The 17,974-nt window shown below is 36.1% G+C and overlaps 1 protein-coding gene across 1 annotated transcript in view; it reads left to right on the forward strand.

The window, feature by feature from the left end:
• The window catches only part of mbo (Nuclear pore complex protein Nup88), a 44,943-nt gene extending 27,194 nt beyond the window's left edge, over positions 1 to 17,749 (forward strand). Inside the window, exons 3-12 of the mRNA XM_066395657.1 lie at positions 14,586 to 14,711; positions 14,893 to 15,101; positions 15,154 to 15,316; positions 15,372 to 15,796; positions 16,250 to 16,509; positions 16,572 to 16,685; positions 16,778 to 17,001; positions 17,065 to 17,224; positions 17,445 to 17,533; positions 17,591 to 17,749. Of these exons, the coding sequence (XP_066251754.1) occupies positions 14,586 to 14,711; positions 14,893 to 15,101; positions 15,154 to 15,316; positions 15,372 to 15,796; positions 16,250 to 16,509; positions 16,572 to 16,685; positions 16,778 to 17,001; positions 17,065 to 17,224; positions 17,445 to 17,533; positions 17,591 to 17,657 (1,837 nt within the window). The 3' untranslated portion in view covers positions 17,658 to 17,749. The remainder of the gene's footprint in view (positions 1 to 14,585; positions 14,712 to 14,892; positions 15,102 to 15,153; positions 15,317 to 15,371; positions 15,797 to 16,249; positions 16,510 to 16,571; positions 16,686 to 16,777; positions 17,002 to 17,064; positions 17,225 to 17,444; positions 17,534 to 17,590) is intronic.
• Positions 17,750 to 17,974: the final 225 nt, after the last annotated feature.

The following is a 17,974-nucleotide window of genomic DNA, read 5'->3' on the forward strand; positions in this document are numbered from 1 at the left end:
GTCAAAAATTTCTTCATTAAACAAATGTGTGGATGTTGTTTCCAGGGCACCCTTCACAAAAACGGGATTATTGATATCGTGAAGTCATGATTTGTCTTGCCGCCGTCAGCGCAGGTCGCCATAACAATTCTGAACTGCTTTGAATTTGTCCGAAACTTGAGAATTTATATTTTCTGTCTGTCGTGCAGGTTAAAATCGGTAATTGAAAAAATCGTCTCGCCATCAAAAGAGTATCGAAGTAAAGCTCCTGTCGATACCGTTTTTTGCATTTTTGGTCTATGGTATTGGCAATACATAACAATACAACTGCCTAAGTAAATGTTACTCATTTAGCAGCAGAATTAAATAGTATTAAAATACTTTATATAGGTATATAAGTAAGGCTTTATCGCAGGAGTAGATAACGCATTATGGCCACTAGCTCGCCATTAGAGCTGTATAAGACATTATTGCACGAGCCCAAGTTTGCAAAACAAGGAGCAACTTGTTGCACTCGTGTGATAATGCCTTATGTACTGTTCGCAGTTCGTTGCAAAACAAGGAGCAAAGTGACAAGTTTTGCAAGCTTGGACTGAAATTTATACAACTCGTTGCTTGTCTCCTTATTTTGCAACAAACTACAGTAAGCAACGAGTTTAGCAAATTCCTACTGGGACGACAGTAAGTTATGAAACGTGTATCTTAACGTACTATTGCTGGCACTGGACAGGTGTTCAAAAGATGCAGTGCCAACGAAGAACAGTCTGCCGATGACCGCCTAGAAGTACTGAATTCGTTCGCTATTTTGCCATTAGTTGAAAATATTTTCGACGGAAAAAAAATTAATTCCGTCCCTGTTTCGTATACGTAATGCATTGCGCCTAGAAAACACTTGCATGTCGCGGGCCCGTTCGCGATATCCATTTGTTTTACGATCTCCAACTCGATGGCACCCGGTTAAATATTTCAGGGACGACAAAAGCCACGATACCAACATTTTCGAAGAAAGGATGTGTCGTTTAAACAAATGCCTGTCATACATTATAGAATTAGCAGCCCGATTCTTGAAATCTCGAATCGATTTGGGCTGTCATCTTATTAAGTTTAAATCAGTTATTTTTAAATGGGGATTCGGCAAAGAAATTTTGAGATCTTTACAAAGATCTTTGTTATAAAGTCTCTAAAGCATCTCGAAACGTCCTTCCGCATCTCGCAAAAAGTTAATGGCTCAATGTGATAATTCAATTTGATAAAATGACAATCGAAATCGAATCGACGTTTCAGAACTTCCAAATTCAAAAGACCAGTAAAAGAAATATAACACATTGTACAAATAGTAGTGAAAATAACACTTTAAGTGATTTTCGCATGCGTATAAGAAAAGCGAATTTATTTTTTTAATCAACTTTGAAGTCCTCTGTCATGAAAGTGAAGTAATGTCGCACATAAGATTATATTCGGGAAGTAGTGGTGTCCTTTTGTCCATGGTTTTCTGGTGCACCCTGTGTATTTAAAACTCGCACCTGAAGGCAAATATGCGTTAATGTACAGAGTGTCTCATTTTATTAATTCAGCTGTCCTTTCGAACATGACTTCGATTCCAAAAATATCTGTAACAGATGCTAACAAATTCTGTGTTGAGAATGAGTCCCTCTGTATACATACAGTTAAAATTAATAAGACCATCCAAAAATATCCCTTTAATATTTCCTAAGTTATTCCCATTCCGATAACAGAATCTTATTTAACACGGAAGGCAGAAACATTTATTAAAGCAAAGGCCTGTCGTGTACAACGGAATTATGAGCAAATGTTAAATGGTCGATTTAAAAAAATAAATATAAGTTAATGCCAACACCACAGCGACAACAAACTTATCCCTTTGAATATGCATAGCGGGATCCTGGGAGTCGAAACTGTTCAAGTTCGGTACGGGGCTTAACTAAAGAGCCATTATTAGGATTATTATATTGTTTTAATGGGCGAAAAGAATCGCGACCACGGGTATTTGCCGTCGGATTTAGATGGGGGCTTTACATCCACGGAACCAAGTTATGTCTTGTCTTAATGGCCCTACTCGGTCTCGCTTGTTTGTAAACAGATTTTCATAAATAATAGGAACGTTTCTTAGATGACAAGATTTCCCCTCATATAATTCATATTGTAGATCCATACGAAGAACTTTAAAGTTGCTAATACCTCTGTTAATCAAGTTCGCGATAAAGTCCTAAAGCAACCTGTCAATTCTCGAGGCTTATTTATAATAAACCCAACCCGAAACGAGGGAAAACACGGAAAACCTCCCCGACTGTGTATCTTATAATCAACACCTGATTATTTATTCATTAATTAATCTATCTATACAAGCCCCGTATTACCTCGGTTCACCCTCCATTTCGCACCTCTAATGTTCGATCCGTTTTACCAATTTACGTGTTGCGGTTGGTTCAGTACGAGTAAAATTAAGATTTTGTTTATCCAATAAATGAGAAAATGATTTGGTTTATTACACACATTTTTTATCATTATTACAGAGTTTAGAGTTAAAAAATGAGCTTCCACTATCCCTACATTCAGCTATACTTTTAGAGTAGTAAATTATGTAATGTATATCGCAAAATTACCGCGAAATAATACAGAGTTGCCATAAAAAAATGTATCAAATCTACACCAAATTTCCATCGATATGTCAATTAAAGGAGACCGGACTGTATGCAACTTTTTGATAAGTACGGAGTTGTTCCTTTCGTTTTGACTAGTCTATACCTGTAGCGATATTATTATTGAAGCTCAAGAAAAAAAATTAATACCAAAATTAAGAGAAGAAAGGAATGAGGACAAAGAGACAAGAAAGAAATGAAACTCAGAAATTATAAAAATCACAACTTATTTTTTTTTTTATGGTTATGCTTTATATAGGACGTTTCAGTATTTACTTGCGTTCTTTCAAAGCGTAATAGACAATTAAAAAATGGTGCAGCTTTGTAAATAAAGTAATTTAAGCTAGCTCATAATATATACAGGGTTTTAAAGTTTCATGTATTGGTTTTTCCTTTTCGCCTTGCAGTTATTGCACTTTTTGAAATATTTAGTTAAAATTTGGAATTCACGTTTTTCATAAGAGTCCAGAGCAACTAGTTCCTAACGCCAATCCGAAAATCTTCAGGGTGATATTTTTGGGGGGCAAGGTCCCACTTTACCTCCCCAAACTTTTTGATTATTCACCACCGATATTGCCTCATCAAAAAATTTAAATTCCACGTTCAATTTCATATTTGTTACCTGTTTTCCAGCAATTTGCAGAAATGTCCAGAGAAACGCCCCATTTTTACCATGATTTTCGCGTTGTTATTACGAAATTTATAGAACCCTCTTTGTCTTAATTAACATCCGTAACTCTGCCCCGGGTGGCATGAAAAACTTAATAATTTAACATTTAGTTCCAACCTATCAAGGGACCCAAATTCCGATGTTCTTGGAGTTCTGTGTTGGTGTGTTTCGAATACCTACTGAAGAATTTATTATGGTAACAATTGGACTTTTTTTCTGATACTATTGCAAATTGCTGGAAAACAGGATGAAAAAATTGAAAAGCGAACTGAGTATCTAAATTGAAGAAATTGAAAACTTTGGTTATTGAATTTCAGTGGTGTACCACAAAAAAGTTAGGGGAGGTTAAAAAAATATCACTCCGTAGATTTTGACCGGCTTTAGGTAGTTGATGTTGGAATCTTAGCAAACGTGCTTACCAAATTGCAACTAAATATCTCAAAAATTGGAAGAGCTGTAAAAAAACTGAAAACACCTGACATTTTAACGTCCTATATCACGGTGAATGTACGTTTTTCAAATAATGTTTATTCACGAAGTCGTCTTATTTTGCGATTTTCTACCACTCTCTAAAACAGGTCGCATCTAGCTGTAAATTTTTTTACGCTTCGATGCGCTACCACAATTGCCAGTTTACCCAATTGCGCTTCGACGTGTTCATGATTCATGTAGCGAATCGGATTCGAGGCGCGTCGAGGGCCCGAATACCTCCGTTATGTGATTCGAAATACAATTGTGGCAGCTATTTTTAAGTATATATTTAGAAAAACCTTTAGGTCTCATTGGCATAGAGAAAATGATATTGATAGAATCTGCTTTAATACGAGTCATAGGTGTGGCAGTGGCTAATGTTTTTACGATTTGTGGGAGTACCTGAATGAATGCACTAACTAAATTTTTGGACTCGAGTTGACTTAATTAGTAAGGCAGAAAAAACGGATTCTGTCTCAATTAGCAGTGTTCCTAATTCAGTTAAAATGTGTGTGCGAGTTTTAAATCAATATCACGCGTGCGCGTCAAAGGTATTCTTTTGGCAGATACCTGTTTGGGGATGAGTGATCAAACTTATCAACGGGTCTTCCATCTGTGTTTGGTAACTGAATTGGTGGTGGTGGTGGTGGTAGAGGGGAGTGGGGTAAAGAGATATATGGTGTTCGAACTTAAGCCAACCTTGACAAGAGTCAAGTTCTATGCCAGAAGAGAATGTCTTACTAGGAGCATCACCTAGCAATTACTTGACACGCTCATGCTTTGCTCTGTTCATACTCAACGTTTTTTCCTATAACCGTGGTGTTTCAAGAAATCTCTCGTCCACTAATTTCCGCTGATGTAGTTCATCTTTTTTACAAACATCAGCAAATCTCAAAAATCCTATAATCCTGCCCTGTCCCAAAGCAGCATGCATCATCCACTCGCCTGACATTTCAGGCATCAACTATCGTAAGATATTGAAGAAGAAAGTTAAGACTTACGCTATAGGACAGGTATATCGTTCAGGTACGTATATGACGTTTCCCGGGGGATGAAATGCGACTTTGAACCTATTACTGCGGAATAGTTTTAGTGAATAATCATGTTTTCAGATGGGCATATGTACGTGGCATTGTTACGAACGAGTTCATCTCCCCTGGGAAACAAAATATATGTTTTAGAGCCGCATCTTATCGAGCGAGAATCGAATAAAATATTCATCCCTTTAAACAACTACCGCCCGAAAAGTAAGATTTATCGACGGAGGTAGCGGTCAGCTACATCGGAAAACAAAAGGGTTGTTTTTAGAATTAGGGGGCGGTTTTTTACGACTCCGGAAACGGCCGGGGGATGAGGGTTGCGGCCGCAAAGGCTTTCTTTTGTTTTTGCCGGTAGCGTATCGATGATTTAATGGGGAGGAGGATGGAGAAATGACGGCTAATTCGAAAGGGTGAGTTTTTTGTTCGCGTTTTCAAGAGGGTTCAATTCGGATGTTGCCTGCGGTAAAGCTTATTTACTTTCGGCAAAAATTTCCTTCGCGATTATAATTTTAGGAAGATATTAGATGGAGCATTACCTGTAAACAGGTTGCCGAAAGATATGGCGGACGACACCTTGCCTGATATCAGAAAGTTTCAAAGTGCAATTAGGTACAACGGGTTTCGCTGCGATAAATTACGGCATATTTCTATACCCAAGCAAAGTTTAAATAACGTCAACGTAATGTATTCTAAACTTATGCAATATAACACTCCGTATAATGTAAACAGGTTAGAAAATCCCCGTACTAATTTTGTCCAGGAGTTTCTGCAAGGCACCTTCGCCCCCCTAATTTTTTCGGATTATTTAAATTCAAGATTAGACCAAGTATCCTATTCAAGGATCTGGTAAAAAAAAATTCATTTTCTCAAATTCGTTGCGCGACCTCAGTAATATATTAATATAATAATTAATTTAATATATATTATTTTTTATTCAAATAGTTTCAGTAGTGTGAAGAACTACTGGTAATATAGATATAAAAAAAACACGGTATAAAACAATACATACGAGGTCCTTTTTGGGAGCTCCTCCATAAGGACTTAACACTATATTTCATCATTTTGTAAACTTACCCTTTTGATAGTTCCCTAGTTCTCCAAATAAAAAAGTCCTTGGGAACCATATCAAAAGAACTTGGAGGCCAACTAAAAAAAAATCCGTCAAATAGTCCTCGCAGAAGGAATTTTTTTAAAGCGTTATTTGTTATAGTGATTGTAACTTATTTCTACGACAAAAACCCACATGTTGATCGGCAACTGATCTTAAGGAAAATTCTGGTACATGTAAAGACGGTCAACAACGATCTTATGTCAAAACTCGTATTAAAGTACACATCCGGGGATTTGCTAAAATTTTAGCCAGAAGGCATCACATTTAAGAGCAAACTCCCATCAAAGCTAAACCAGCAAATAGGAAAACGGAGTAGGAAGCAGGAACCAAGACGACCAAGGATAATACGACGAGATAATTGAAATATGCACCCAGCGCGCTCCAAAATAAATAATTACGCTCCAGTCACACTAAAGAGTTATGTTAGAGTTTGGAGGAGAATTTCGCAAGTATATCATTTTAAAAGGCGCTGTTATGACTGAGGTAATGGCTCTTGTTGTGTAGTTTGGGAGGCAGGTGGAAGCCATGCATTAGTCAGGATGTGGCGTTTTCCGGAAATGGAATAATTACGATTATTAAATGGAAAATTAGCGCGAATATCTACTTCCTAAAAGGTCTTAAACAGGAGTACCACAAATCCTTCGACTAGTCCAAATTAAAGTTACTCAATATGTGTAAAGCAACGAAAACTATTTCAAATCAGAAAATAATGCCAAAATCCAAAGCATGCATTAAATATTTAAGCCTAAAATCACAACCAAATTTACCATTTTTCAATTCTGTGGTAGCATTGATCAAATAAATAATCCTTAGATTGCTTCCTGCAATTGAGTTTCCCTTTGGACCAAGACGGCGACTCTGTCTTATACGAGGTGATTCACAACCGACCTAAAACTTTACTTTACATTCTTTCTCCGATTCAAGGAAAGTGTTGCCATCAAGCATGGAATTGAAGTCGGTTTTTTGTATCAAATTGATCTATGTAATTTTAACATTTTGCCTCCCTGTATATTTTTGGTAACGATTTATATTTATGATTAGAATTTAAAAAATATTAATTTGATAAGTTTAGTTAAATTACAACAACAAAGGTCACTTGGTTGACCTCGACCGTCGAAGTACAACTGGAGTCTCTTCCCATATGATCGGGGAGTGCTTAGCCATCCAAATCCGACCCGAGAACCCTGGGGTGGTATTCTCTATTTCATGACTCAGATTTTTAAGTACAAAATCTATGTTCATGCAAGATTTGAAATTTGTTTTAGTTTTGAAAATTTAAATTAAGTTGCTTGGTAGTAAATTCTATTGATTTGCCAGATACAACAATAAAACTTCTTAGCACCCTACTTATACATACAGGGTGTTTTTTTTGGTGTGCCTACCATTGCTATCTCCGAAACGGTGAGAGTTACAACTTCGATTAAATTAGACTAAATTGGCCCCTTGTGGAGCTGATTAAGGAAACCGCTGCAAGGTTGCCACATTTTCAGTAGTTTCCTAGATATTTGAAAAAGTATGAAAATGGTCCAAAACTTCAATCCCTCGTATTTCGTATACTATTTGTGGCAGAAAAGAAGTTTAAATTACAAAATTTCACAACTTTTTACTCTCTACAAAACGACATATCCAACGTCATTGTACAACTGTTAGTAATTAAATAATCGGTATCAACTTCATTATTTTAAATACGGACCTGGAATTTTTATTTCGTATTTCGAAAGCGCTTTTTATTCCTGACAGACCCATGTATAATATGTTTACATTTATTAACGTTTCAACCCGCATAATTTATCATCAGACTATTTTTTATTTACCTTTTTAAACTACACTACATACTCTTACTTATTAACCTATAATTATCCTAAATGTTCAAAGTGTCTCCTATTCTCACTTAGACATAACCGTTCAATATTTATTCGTTTTTTCTGGATGCTTCTAAGTGTTCTGGGTGTAATGCTTTGACACACAAAGATAATTTTATTTTTTAAGTCGTCAATATTTTCTGGTGGGGTTTTATAAACTTTGTCTTTAATTATTCTCCAAATAGAAAAATTCATTGGAGTCATATCGGGAGAACGAGGTGGCCATAATATTGGGCCGTTATTTCCTATCCAGCAGTTAGGTTTAAATAAATCTAAAAATAACTTTATTTGACAAATAAATGTCAAACTTGTTAGAAAATCGTTTCCATAGTGACCTAGTACGTAGTGTAGTTTAAAAAGGTAAATAAAAAATAGTCTTATGATGAATTTTGCGGGTTGAAATGTTAATAAATGAAAACATATTATACATGGGTCTGTCAGGAATAAAAAGCGCTTTCGAAATATGAAATAAAAATTCCAGGTCCGTATTTAAAATAATGAAGTTGATACCGATTACTTAGTTACTAAAAGCTGTACAATGACGTTGGATATGTCGTTTTGTAGAGAGTAAAAAGTTGTGAAATTATGTAATTTAAACTTCTTTTCTGCCACAAATAGTATACGAAATACGAGGGATTGAAGTTTTGGACCATTTTCATACTTTTTCAAATATCTAGGAAACTACTGAAAATGTGGCAACCTTGCAGCGGTTTCCTTAATCAGCTCCACAAGGGGCCAATTTAGTCTAATTTAATCGAAGTTGTAACTCTCACCGTTTCGGAGATAGCAATGGTAGGCACACCAAAAAAAAACACCCTGTATAGTAGGGTGCAGATGGGTGCACTCAGAAGCCCCACGCTCGACCTTTTGCAAAAAGTGAATATGTTTAGGTGAATCAACATGACATGTACTCAAATTATTTCACTTTTTGGTTTTTAATTTGTTAAAAATATATGAATTTTTAAATTAATCGCCCTATATTTGATGAACGAGGCGCCCTAATGAAAAATTTATATGGAACTTCCCCTCTAAAACTCGACAAAAAATACTGTATTTACTTTTTTACCACTGTTTTGTTGTGTTCGCCCTGTACATTGAGTGATTTAATGCGAAATAAAGAAAATTGACAAAGTTACTGCGAATATGTCACCACTAAAAGCCGAATTGACAGACCACATTCATAAAAGTAAAGAAGTTTTGTGAAATAAATGACCTGTATAACGTAAACCACGGGCAAAATGAAGGTGTCCTAAAGAAATTCATTTGTGGTGCCAATGAGATGTTATAAAACCAACAACTTAATCAAGGGATTTTCTTTTAGTGGTTACTTGCGTAATTTTGGCTCAACGCCTATTGTAAATAATATTATAATACAAGGGAAGTTCTGTCTTACTCTCTAATTAATAGTTTAGATTCTGTTTTTTGGATAGAGGGAGAGAGCCACGTGCGTTTCATTGATTATTTTCATAGTCACAATGTGAGTTTTGTTTAACCCGCCTATGCACAGTATTCATGAAAATGGCCGGCCATGCAATCGGGATTTTATGCTGGAAAATTGTTGTCTATACAAAGTGTTACAAATTTTATGCATTAGCATTGCTATCTTCGTAATTATCTGAGGTAGAGTGTTGGTTAAATTGATGCAAAGTTGCGTATTTTAATGCTGAATAATTTGTTAAAATAAAATAAAAAAAATTCCCAATACTCCCGGAAAAAAACTAAAAAAAGTGTGGTTTTTAATTTTCTGCTTTAATTTTTATTTTTAAATAAATAAATATAAATTGAAAAAATATCATTTTTTCTCCATGATTTCCGAAGGGAAAGTAGTAAACGATGTGTTTCCTGCTAAAAGTTACCAAAAAAATTATATATTTCGAAAAGGTTATCGGGATTCAGGGATTTATAAAATGGCCCGCGAAACTAATTACGGCCTGGATATCACGTTGGAGCCATCCCGAGTTCGCAGTCTCAGAGACATTGTTTCGTACAAAGAAAAGCAACCTTTCTAACTATAGCTAAGATTTATTGGTATCGATTAATAATATACTTGGTGTAAACCAATATTGAAAAAAGTGAGTATTTTACATGCATGGGGAGACAAACTGAGTAAAGAACAACTACTCTCATACTTAAACTTAAACATAGACATTAACAAAAATATAACAAGAAAAACATTCTAGGACGGATGGCCATACTGTAACATCGACTTGGATATTGTGTGCCTATCTGTATAAATCCTAACAGTAAAAATGCTCAAGTTTCCCCCGATTCAACTAACTTCTTATCTCATATGGTTTTGGAAACCCTTATGATGAGCAGTGAATTTAATTAACCCTATCTACGATTTTTTCCACTAAGAAGTGGATGAGAATTGTAGTGAATCACGTAAAGAGGGGATGGTTAGCGAACCGTCCTCCTTTTTCGGGACACTGTGTATTTGAAGGTTAGTACTTTTACTGCCTAGGTAGTAAAAACCTTTCACTGTCATTTTGCTATCAAATTGACAATGGTCATAAACGTTTTTAATACCTGGGTACAAAAATTATTATTTTACCCCTTGTTCAGTGTCATGAAAAGGTCCCTCTTTTGTCAGTGGGAGAAAAAATAAATTAAAAAGGGTACTAGGTGGTATTCTCATTTGAAATCTATTGTTTTTATATATTAGAAATTAAGCAAAATAGGCATTGGTGGAATAAATTCCATTTTTACCACCAATGCAAATTTCAGATACATACTGGGGTTGATAAAAAATAAAAAGAAGGGTTTCACAAAAACCGCGAGCATTGTATGCCTTGAACGTAGTAGGAATTTAAAAGTGGTTAAATCTACAAATATAAAATTCTCTTTAAGCTCGGCTTTGCGCCTACAGCATGGCCATGAGATGACGAAGGGGTTAAGGGGGGGGAGAATGTGTGGGTCGGATTCTTGAACATTAAAAATGACAGCGGTCTCGCATTCTAATTTTTACTGACCGCCGGTGTTTTATGATATTTTTCCTCCGTGCAGAATCGTAAAAGGGTTGGAAACCCCATCCCTTTGTCCTCTGTGCCTTTGAATGCAAATTGGTTTTTATTTTTGCGGTTGCCGCCGGGAGAAATATGTGCAAGAATTTTAAATATACCTCCATACATGCATAATATTATATTTCCCGGTTTATCAAGAATTATTATTTTAAACGAAAAATCTAATCCCAACTAAGGAATGGCGATATTTCAAATATCGTTGCCCGACTACGTTAAAAAAAGGTAACCGTTTGTTAGATTTCAACCAATTAAAACGGCTGAAAAAGAATAATCAATCTTACGGTGGAGTCTCCTAAAATTGAAATTCAAGTCCATTTCTGCGTTTCGAGCATACATGCAAAAAAAGGTTTCCAAGGGATAATTAAGAAAATAGGGAAAGCTGAGCCACTGCCCGGACCGGCCCTTTGAAAAATGCCTGAATTTATCACGTTTAATTTGTATACTAATGTGTGTGCACGTGAGCGCTTTTTTAATTGCCGATATGTGTGGGGGATGGGTCGCCCGAAATGGGGATGGGGCCCGGATACACGGTTTTGCTTTATATACCGTATTTGTAATATTGTTAGAGGGCGAACCGGGAAGAATTAATATTAAATGGGTTTGCTTCGTTAAGAATTCCGTGTGGGGCAACATTATTATCGAGAGACTTAATCAGCAAAAAAATATGTAAAAATTAGCAGTCAATTATACACTGCTGAGATAAAGTCAAAGCCAATTTGGATTACTAAACACACTTGTGCAACTACTTAACGTGTAGCAGCAATAAGTGTTACAAGTGGCTTGCTAAGCGCGATGTTGTCTGTTTCCACGAGTGCGTAAGCACATTTAACTAAGATACCAGATAAAAAAGCCCTAATCGTCTTACTCTGTCTCGAACAACTTCTGAGTTGCGAACCTTTCAAAAATAAAAAATAATAAAATTATATGCTAGATTATCTCAAAAACAATTGGAGATAAGTATACGGCATAGTTAAAAAAGTATACAGCATGGATTATTTATTTGGGGATAATGTATTGAATTTCTTCGTTACACTGAACCACACTTAATCAAGAGAGCGAAATGTTCCTAATTTCGGCACGTATAATTGAGGTTTAGTTTTTTCCTCGTCGTCCCAATTATTTGCATTTCCAAACAGTAATTTACGCAATATTTGCAATGAAGAACTAGAAAAATGGGGCAAAATATCAAAGTATGCGACATTGCTAAATTCATTCCCTACTTAACTAAGTGTTTTCATCTACGTGTGGCATGAAACTTTTCCATGGTGTTGGCTTAAAGTTAAGCGAGTTAAAGTACTACGAAGCCGATTGGTCTCTTTTCCTCCAATATAAAATATGTGATTGTGTGATAATGACATAAATCATCAAGATGTAAAGTATTAGTTTTAATGCCTAGGCAGTAAACGTGTTATTTTACTCAAAAGTGACTTTACAGCCTGCTTTGTGTCATTTAAAAGTCACCTTTTTGTCAATTAAAAGAAAAATAACGATTTTTTACGGCTACATCAAAATACCGTCAATTTAGTAGAAACCCGACATAATTTAGTAAAGAGAAGGCAGTACAGGGAACGCTGTCCGGATATTGGATTCGAAATACTCATTTGCAACAATAATTGCAATTGTCTTGAGTAAACGGCGGAAGAAGCATTTTGAATCTTCTTAGCTGTTGCACAAACCCGCTTATATCTACTCTTTTAATAATCGCCGAGGCTTTATTCTGTAATATGAGCCAAGAGACCAAAAAATGATGAAAAGTACGCTAAATTAAGTCTGAAGTCCGAATAATAAACCCCTTTTAACAGTGGACAACGTTTTTGTTTTAAGTGTGAAGTTTTATATGGGTGTTTTGCACGGAAGGACACTTGCTCGTTAAAAACTTTGGGAATTATTTAATTTTCGAAAATTACAGTTCTCCTGTTACAGTTTTCAGGTGAAAATTTAAATTAATGTCGTTTGAGCCATACTGTGGGACAATATCATCTATATACACACACATACACATATATGTATATATATATAATATCGTGATAACTGTGGCAAACTTACATCCTAATCAAGCAAACCCACAAGTTCCAGCTAATGTAAGACGCCCCAGTATAAGCTTACGAGAACATTCCCAGGCTTTCACGAAGAACTAACATCTTCAAAATAGTTCGACATCGTTCTGGAACTATCTCGCTAATGTCGCAGTTCCAGCCGACAGATATACATATAAGTAAACGTTGCGCTCTAAGTTAGTTACTAAGTAGTAAGCGCTGTAGTAAAAAGATTTAATAGGTGCAAGTAAAAGCGTTGTTATAAGTAGTTCAAAGCGTTGTTTAAGTAATTCGCGTGTTACTAATTGTTGCATTTGTGTTTAAGTGAAGTTTGTTAAGTCTCACAAAGTTTGAGGAGTGTAACAAGACTTGACAAACGTGAACGGCATGCATTTCGATTTTTCTCACATTTGAATTAATTCAAAGCCTTTCTCTTTCTTTTTCTAATCCATAATGAGATCGTAAAAAAATTACACACTACTAACCGTTAAAAAATACCTACTATTCTCAATACTATGAAAAATGTATTAAGAATGCGTAGCATGACAGCTATATGCGTAGCGTAAGTGAGGACCATCGCTAACTTCATAATAAAACCAAAATTAATTTGCTAAGATGCATTTAGTGTTCCACGATAAATTAGCAAATTATTAAACTTTATCTCAAAATTTGCTTTCGACATACAACCTGAAGCTTTACCAAAGATGGCCCCTATTAGAGCAGCCTTTAAATACCTTAACCCGGGACTTTCTGCTACTTTAAGCCTCGTTCACGCATTTCGCTAATCCGGCACTAATTTTATTGTTTTTTTATGCAAATTGACTCGCGGCCGCCAAATCTTAGCGAGTATGAGATTACTGCTTAACCTATGCTTTCTTAATTATAGTTAAGAAGCCCTTTACTGGGGATGCCAAGATTTCTACATAATTGGAGACCTGCGAATCGATATCGTAGCCTCAATCTGAAAACCAGCCTAAAAATTTCTATGAAGATTTAAAAATACCTTCAATTTTTAAGTGTTATTACGATTGGTGTGTTTGATTCATCAATATCCATGTGCACCGTCGGTTGTGGGGACTGATTGCTAGGTTGGAACGATTCGTGTCCATGAGCGCCATTCACTGAGGGGACTGATTATTGTGTTAGATTGATAAGCTCCTCGTGAGCCCTTGATTGTGGGGACATTTCTGTTCGTCAGCACTTTAATGACCAAGTCGAAAAATTTTATTATTTTTGTGTGTCGAAATGAACCAGAAACCCTACTTTATCATTGCTAACTGACTACTCTAGGGGGATCTTAACTAATTAAAACTAACGTATTTTTTCTTTAATAATAATAATAATTTCTTTCGACGCACTTGGGGCTCCACCGCATCGTAGATCTCAATCAACCCATTTAAGTCATATTCAGCCTAATTACAGTAAAGAGCGCTAAAAAGCAAGACGTCACCGAAATTGTTATTTAGCGCGAGGATGTGTCGCACGACCGAAAATCGCATTGCGGAGACGGTAATGGGGTAAAAGGGTAAAAGAGGACTCGAAATTAAGAAATATTGTTGCAAAAAGAGGCCGTGTGCAATACATAAATATACAGTTTTCGCCGAGGTTTTTGAATTATTAACTGTTATTTATTCTTGTCCGTTTCTACACCGAAATTGTTATAAATGGGAGCTTAAATGAACGTTTGTTTTAATACCAATTAAAGTTTTGCTGAATAGAGATTTTTATTGCAGGAGCTACAGTCTGGACGAAAGATTTTTGTCCTGCAGCGAGAACATTCAAGTCAGGAAGGCGAAGTTTCACCCAGGAAGTGTCAGCGATTCACATATTTTAGTTCTGACTTCAGACAATGTTTTGAGGTACGTAGCAAAGAATTCGCAGAATTCTGATCCTCTGATGGAAAGGATGGAAGGGAAAAAAGGGAACAGATATAGGTGACCAAGGCACCTTGGCCACGACTATACAGAGTGACCCAGAAATATGTGCCCAAAAAAATACCGCGAAATCCGTGCTCTGATTATTAAATTAGCCATTTTCTAGGCTCTACCAAATCCACAATAACGAGGCTTTAAATGTGGGCACATATCAAATCGGCGAGAAACCGGGGGGCATGTTCCCGGGCACCAAAACGACTTTCCTGGACATATACGGGGAAGCTGCGGTGGATTTCGATTTCGGGCTTCCGGAAATTCTAGAAAACAAAACTGAGTCTATTCAGAAAGGTCTTAAACTTGTGGAAGCAAAAAAAGGTTGGTAAGCGCCAATGGTCTTCCAAGCAAAGCAGTTGTTGACCTTTTGTAGAGAAACAATTGGTGAATTCTAAATCCGTTAATATTGTTCCGAAACGTCTGGAGAAATTCCAGAATTTGAAGAACCAGCACCAAATCGACGAGCTAGTGTGGCCCATTTACATATTAAGAGGTGACTTCGCAGTGTTCACTATTTGTATCGATTTAAACAGACGGTAATTCACTTCACTGAAAACTATTTTTGTTTTACTTAAATTTAAGTTTGTTTAGTTCCAAAGCTATTCTTAGAGGCCCTTGTCGCTTTTCTGAACAGTCCGAAACCGTGGAAAATGATGCATGTTCCATAATTTGCCTCAAAACAACACCACAAATCGTATGCATTGCCAGCTCCACAGGGATTATAACCCACAGCATTTTGATAAACACTGAAGACCCTAAAGATGACGTTTTGAACATATCTTCAGAAAATAAATGCAAAAGAGAATTGCTGGTTTTCGAGATTGTGGAATTAGAATTAGGTCTCGCGCTCCCAGACGACTTAAGTGAAGTTGAGGAGATCAAATACAAGTGTCCAGTGTTCCTACATAAGGACGACTCTAAGGTGTCCAGATACTTTGCCACTCACAGCGCTGGGATTCACACGATTAACATAAATTGCACTGAAGAATTGCATGCCTACGTATTTGGACCAGACGGTAAGTAGATCAAAAGAACCTTTTTCTGAATAATTTAATGATGTAAAAATTGAAAAGTTGATAAAAAACCAAAAAACACCTTACTGGACTTGATTAATATTTTCTTAATTGCTCAATTCGGAATTTAAACAGATTTTATATTAACTTAAGAGAAATGGCGATGTTCCCGATATTACAGACTTGACGAATTGAAATATTCCCACCTCTAATAGCGTGACAATAACAAATAAAATTCGGATGCGTATGTTGAGATTGCTATCTATAACCTCTTGGAAAAAGGGTACTTTTTATACCTGTCCTGTTTAAGATTTTACTGGTGAACGCCCACTATCCAAGAGTCTATAAATACCAATTTTATATCCGCAATTTGTATTTTGGAGATTTTTAATGAAAAACTTTATGCAGCTTAAGAGGCGCCTCTGTACAACTTACGGAAACCGTTTTTTTTGTCAGATGAAGACCCCACATTTGACATCTTCCACGCTCCCAGTTCAGCGGAGTACCTAGTTTGTACAAAAACATCATCAAGCAGCAAATCGAACTCCGTTATTGGGTTCTCATTATATTACGAACCCACGTCCATAATTACGCTTTTAAGTGATGCTCGTGTAGTTACCCTTGGAATACTAACAGCGGCCCTTCCACCTAAGAAAGAAGAGCTTTTAACGGGGGAGGACAAGGTACTTGGAGACAACCAGTCGCCCCTAAAAAAGGTTAAATTTTGCACATTTCAAACCTATGAAAACCGTTGATTAACTCGTTGGATTGGTTTTAGATGCTGAATGAGCCCTTCGATCAATATATACAGAAAATTTTGAAGAAAGGCATTAGCCATCCTCTGCTCAAGCTGTCCTCTACTGCAAATAAAACCCCTGAGGAATGCTACGAGGTACCTATGAAATTAAAAAATGTGTTCCAATTTCTTTTTCTTGTTATTAGTGATTCGTTGGTTCTCGATTACCCTTTTCTCTTATGTTTCAGCTAATTCGTTTAACTGCTGAAACGTTTAGAGAAGAAGATTTCAAAAATTACACCAAAGCTAGGGAAGAATTGGAAAAGAGAGCGCACACACTGAATCTGCTCAAACAAACCCAAAAGAAATATATTGATCAGATGAGCGATTCCAAAGAACTGAGGCTGAAAGCCGAATGTCTGGCAGAAAAATACGAAGATATGAAGGACAAGCAGGACGAACTGTTAAAGAGGTTCAGTTTTTAAAGTAACATTGAATAATTTCATTCGATCGACGTTTTCAACGTTGATTTTAGATGCGAAATGTTGTTAATGTTGGTAGCTAGGAAAAAGCCAGAACCTTCAGATGCCGAAAAAAAATTCATGAAGGATTTACAGGGGTTTAGTGAACAGTGCGCGACTTTCCAAAATTCGATCGAGAAAGTGAAGAACAAAATTAAGTACCAGCAGGTTCAGGTAAGAATTTTCTTCAATTACTTTATTATTCTAATTTATACAGAGCCGTCCAAATTGTATACTCTTTTAAAGAGATACTCCAATTGAGATAACAAAAAAATAATAATAACGGTGCCTGAAGCGCAATTTTTATGACAAATTTAATGGTGAAAACCGTATTTTGGTGTCTGTCGTCGATGCCGTTTTGGCAATACAGGGTGTTTCTGGCTTTTATTTTCAGATTCAAAACTGGAAAGCTCACGAAATAAAAAAGTTGCCAGTCATAGGAGAAATGCAATCTAAGACCATAAAGGACAGTCTTAGGGAATCGTAAGTATTTTTATATTCCGAGTTGTTACGTTATCTGCTTAATCAATTAATTTGTAGGACCCAAAAAATCAACGATATGGTGAAGCAAGTGAATGAATATAAAGCTCTGCTAAATTTAGATTAATAAAAAACTAGCACCTACCAACTTTTTTCCCATAAAAATTGTGTATTTGTAATAATTTGAGAATATGAAACCTTTGAAACCAATTATGATATTTCTTTTTTGTTACGAATATCATCCTTTACTTGAATAAAGTTATTACGTTACATCTTCGATAATTTTTTACAAAACACTGAATAGGGTACATTTAGCGAATTGTCTGCCTACATTTGGAGCAAATAAGTTCAATCACCCATTTTTGTTAGAAAGCATCCAGAGGAGACTCATACGAGGTTAGATAGACCCCGTCAAAAACAACAAAACACCAATTTCCAACTGTG

This window comes from Euwallacea similis, chromosome 12 (assembly GCF_039881205.1).
Source record: "Euwallacea similis isolate ESF13 chromosome 12, ESF131.1, whole genome shotgun sequence".
Lineage (NCBI taxonomy): Eukaryota > Metazoa > Arthropoda > Insecta > Coleoptera > Curculionidae > Euwallacea > Euwallacea similis.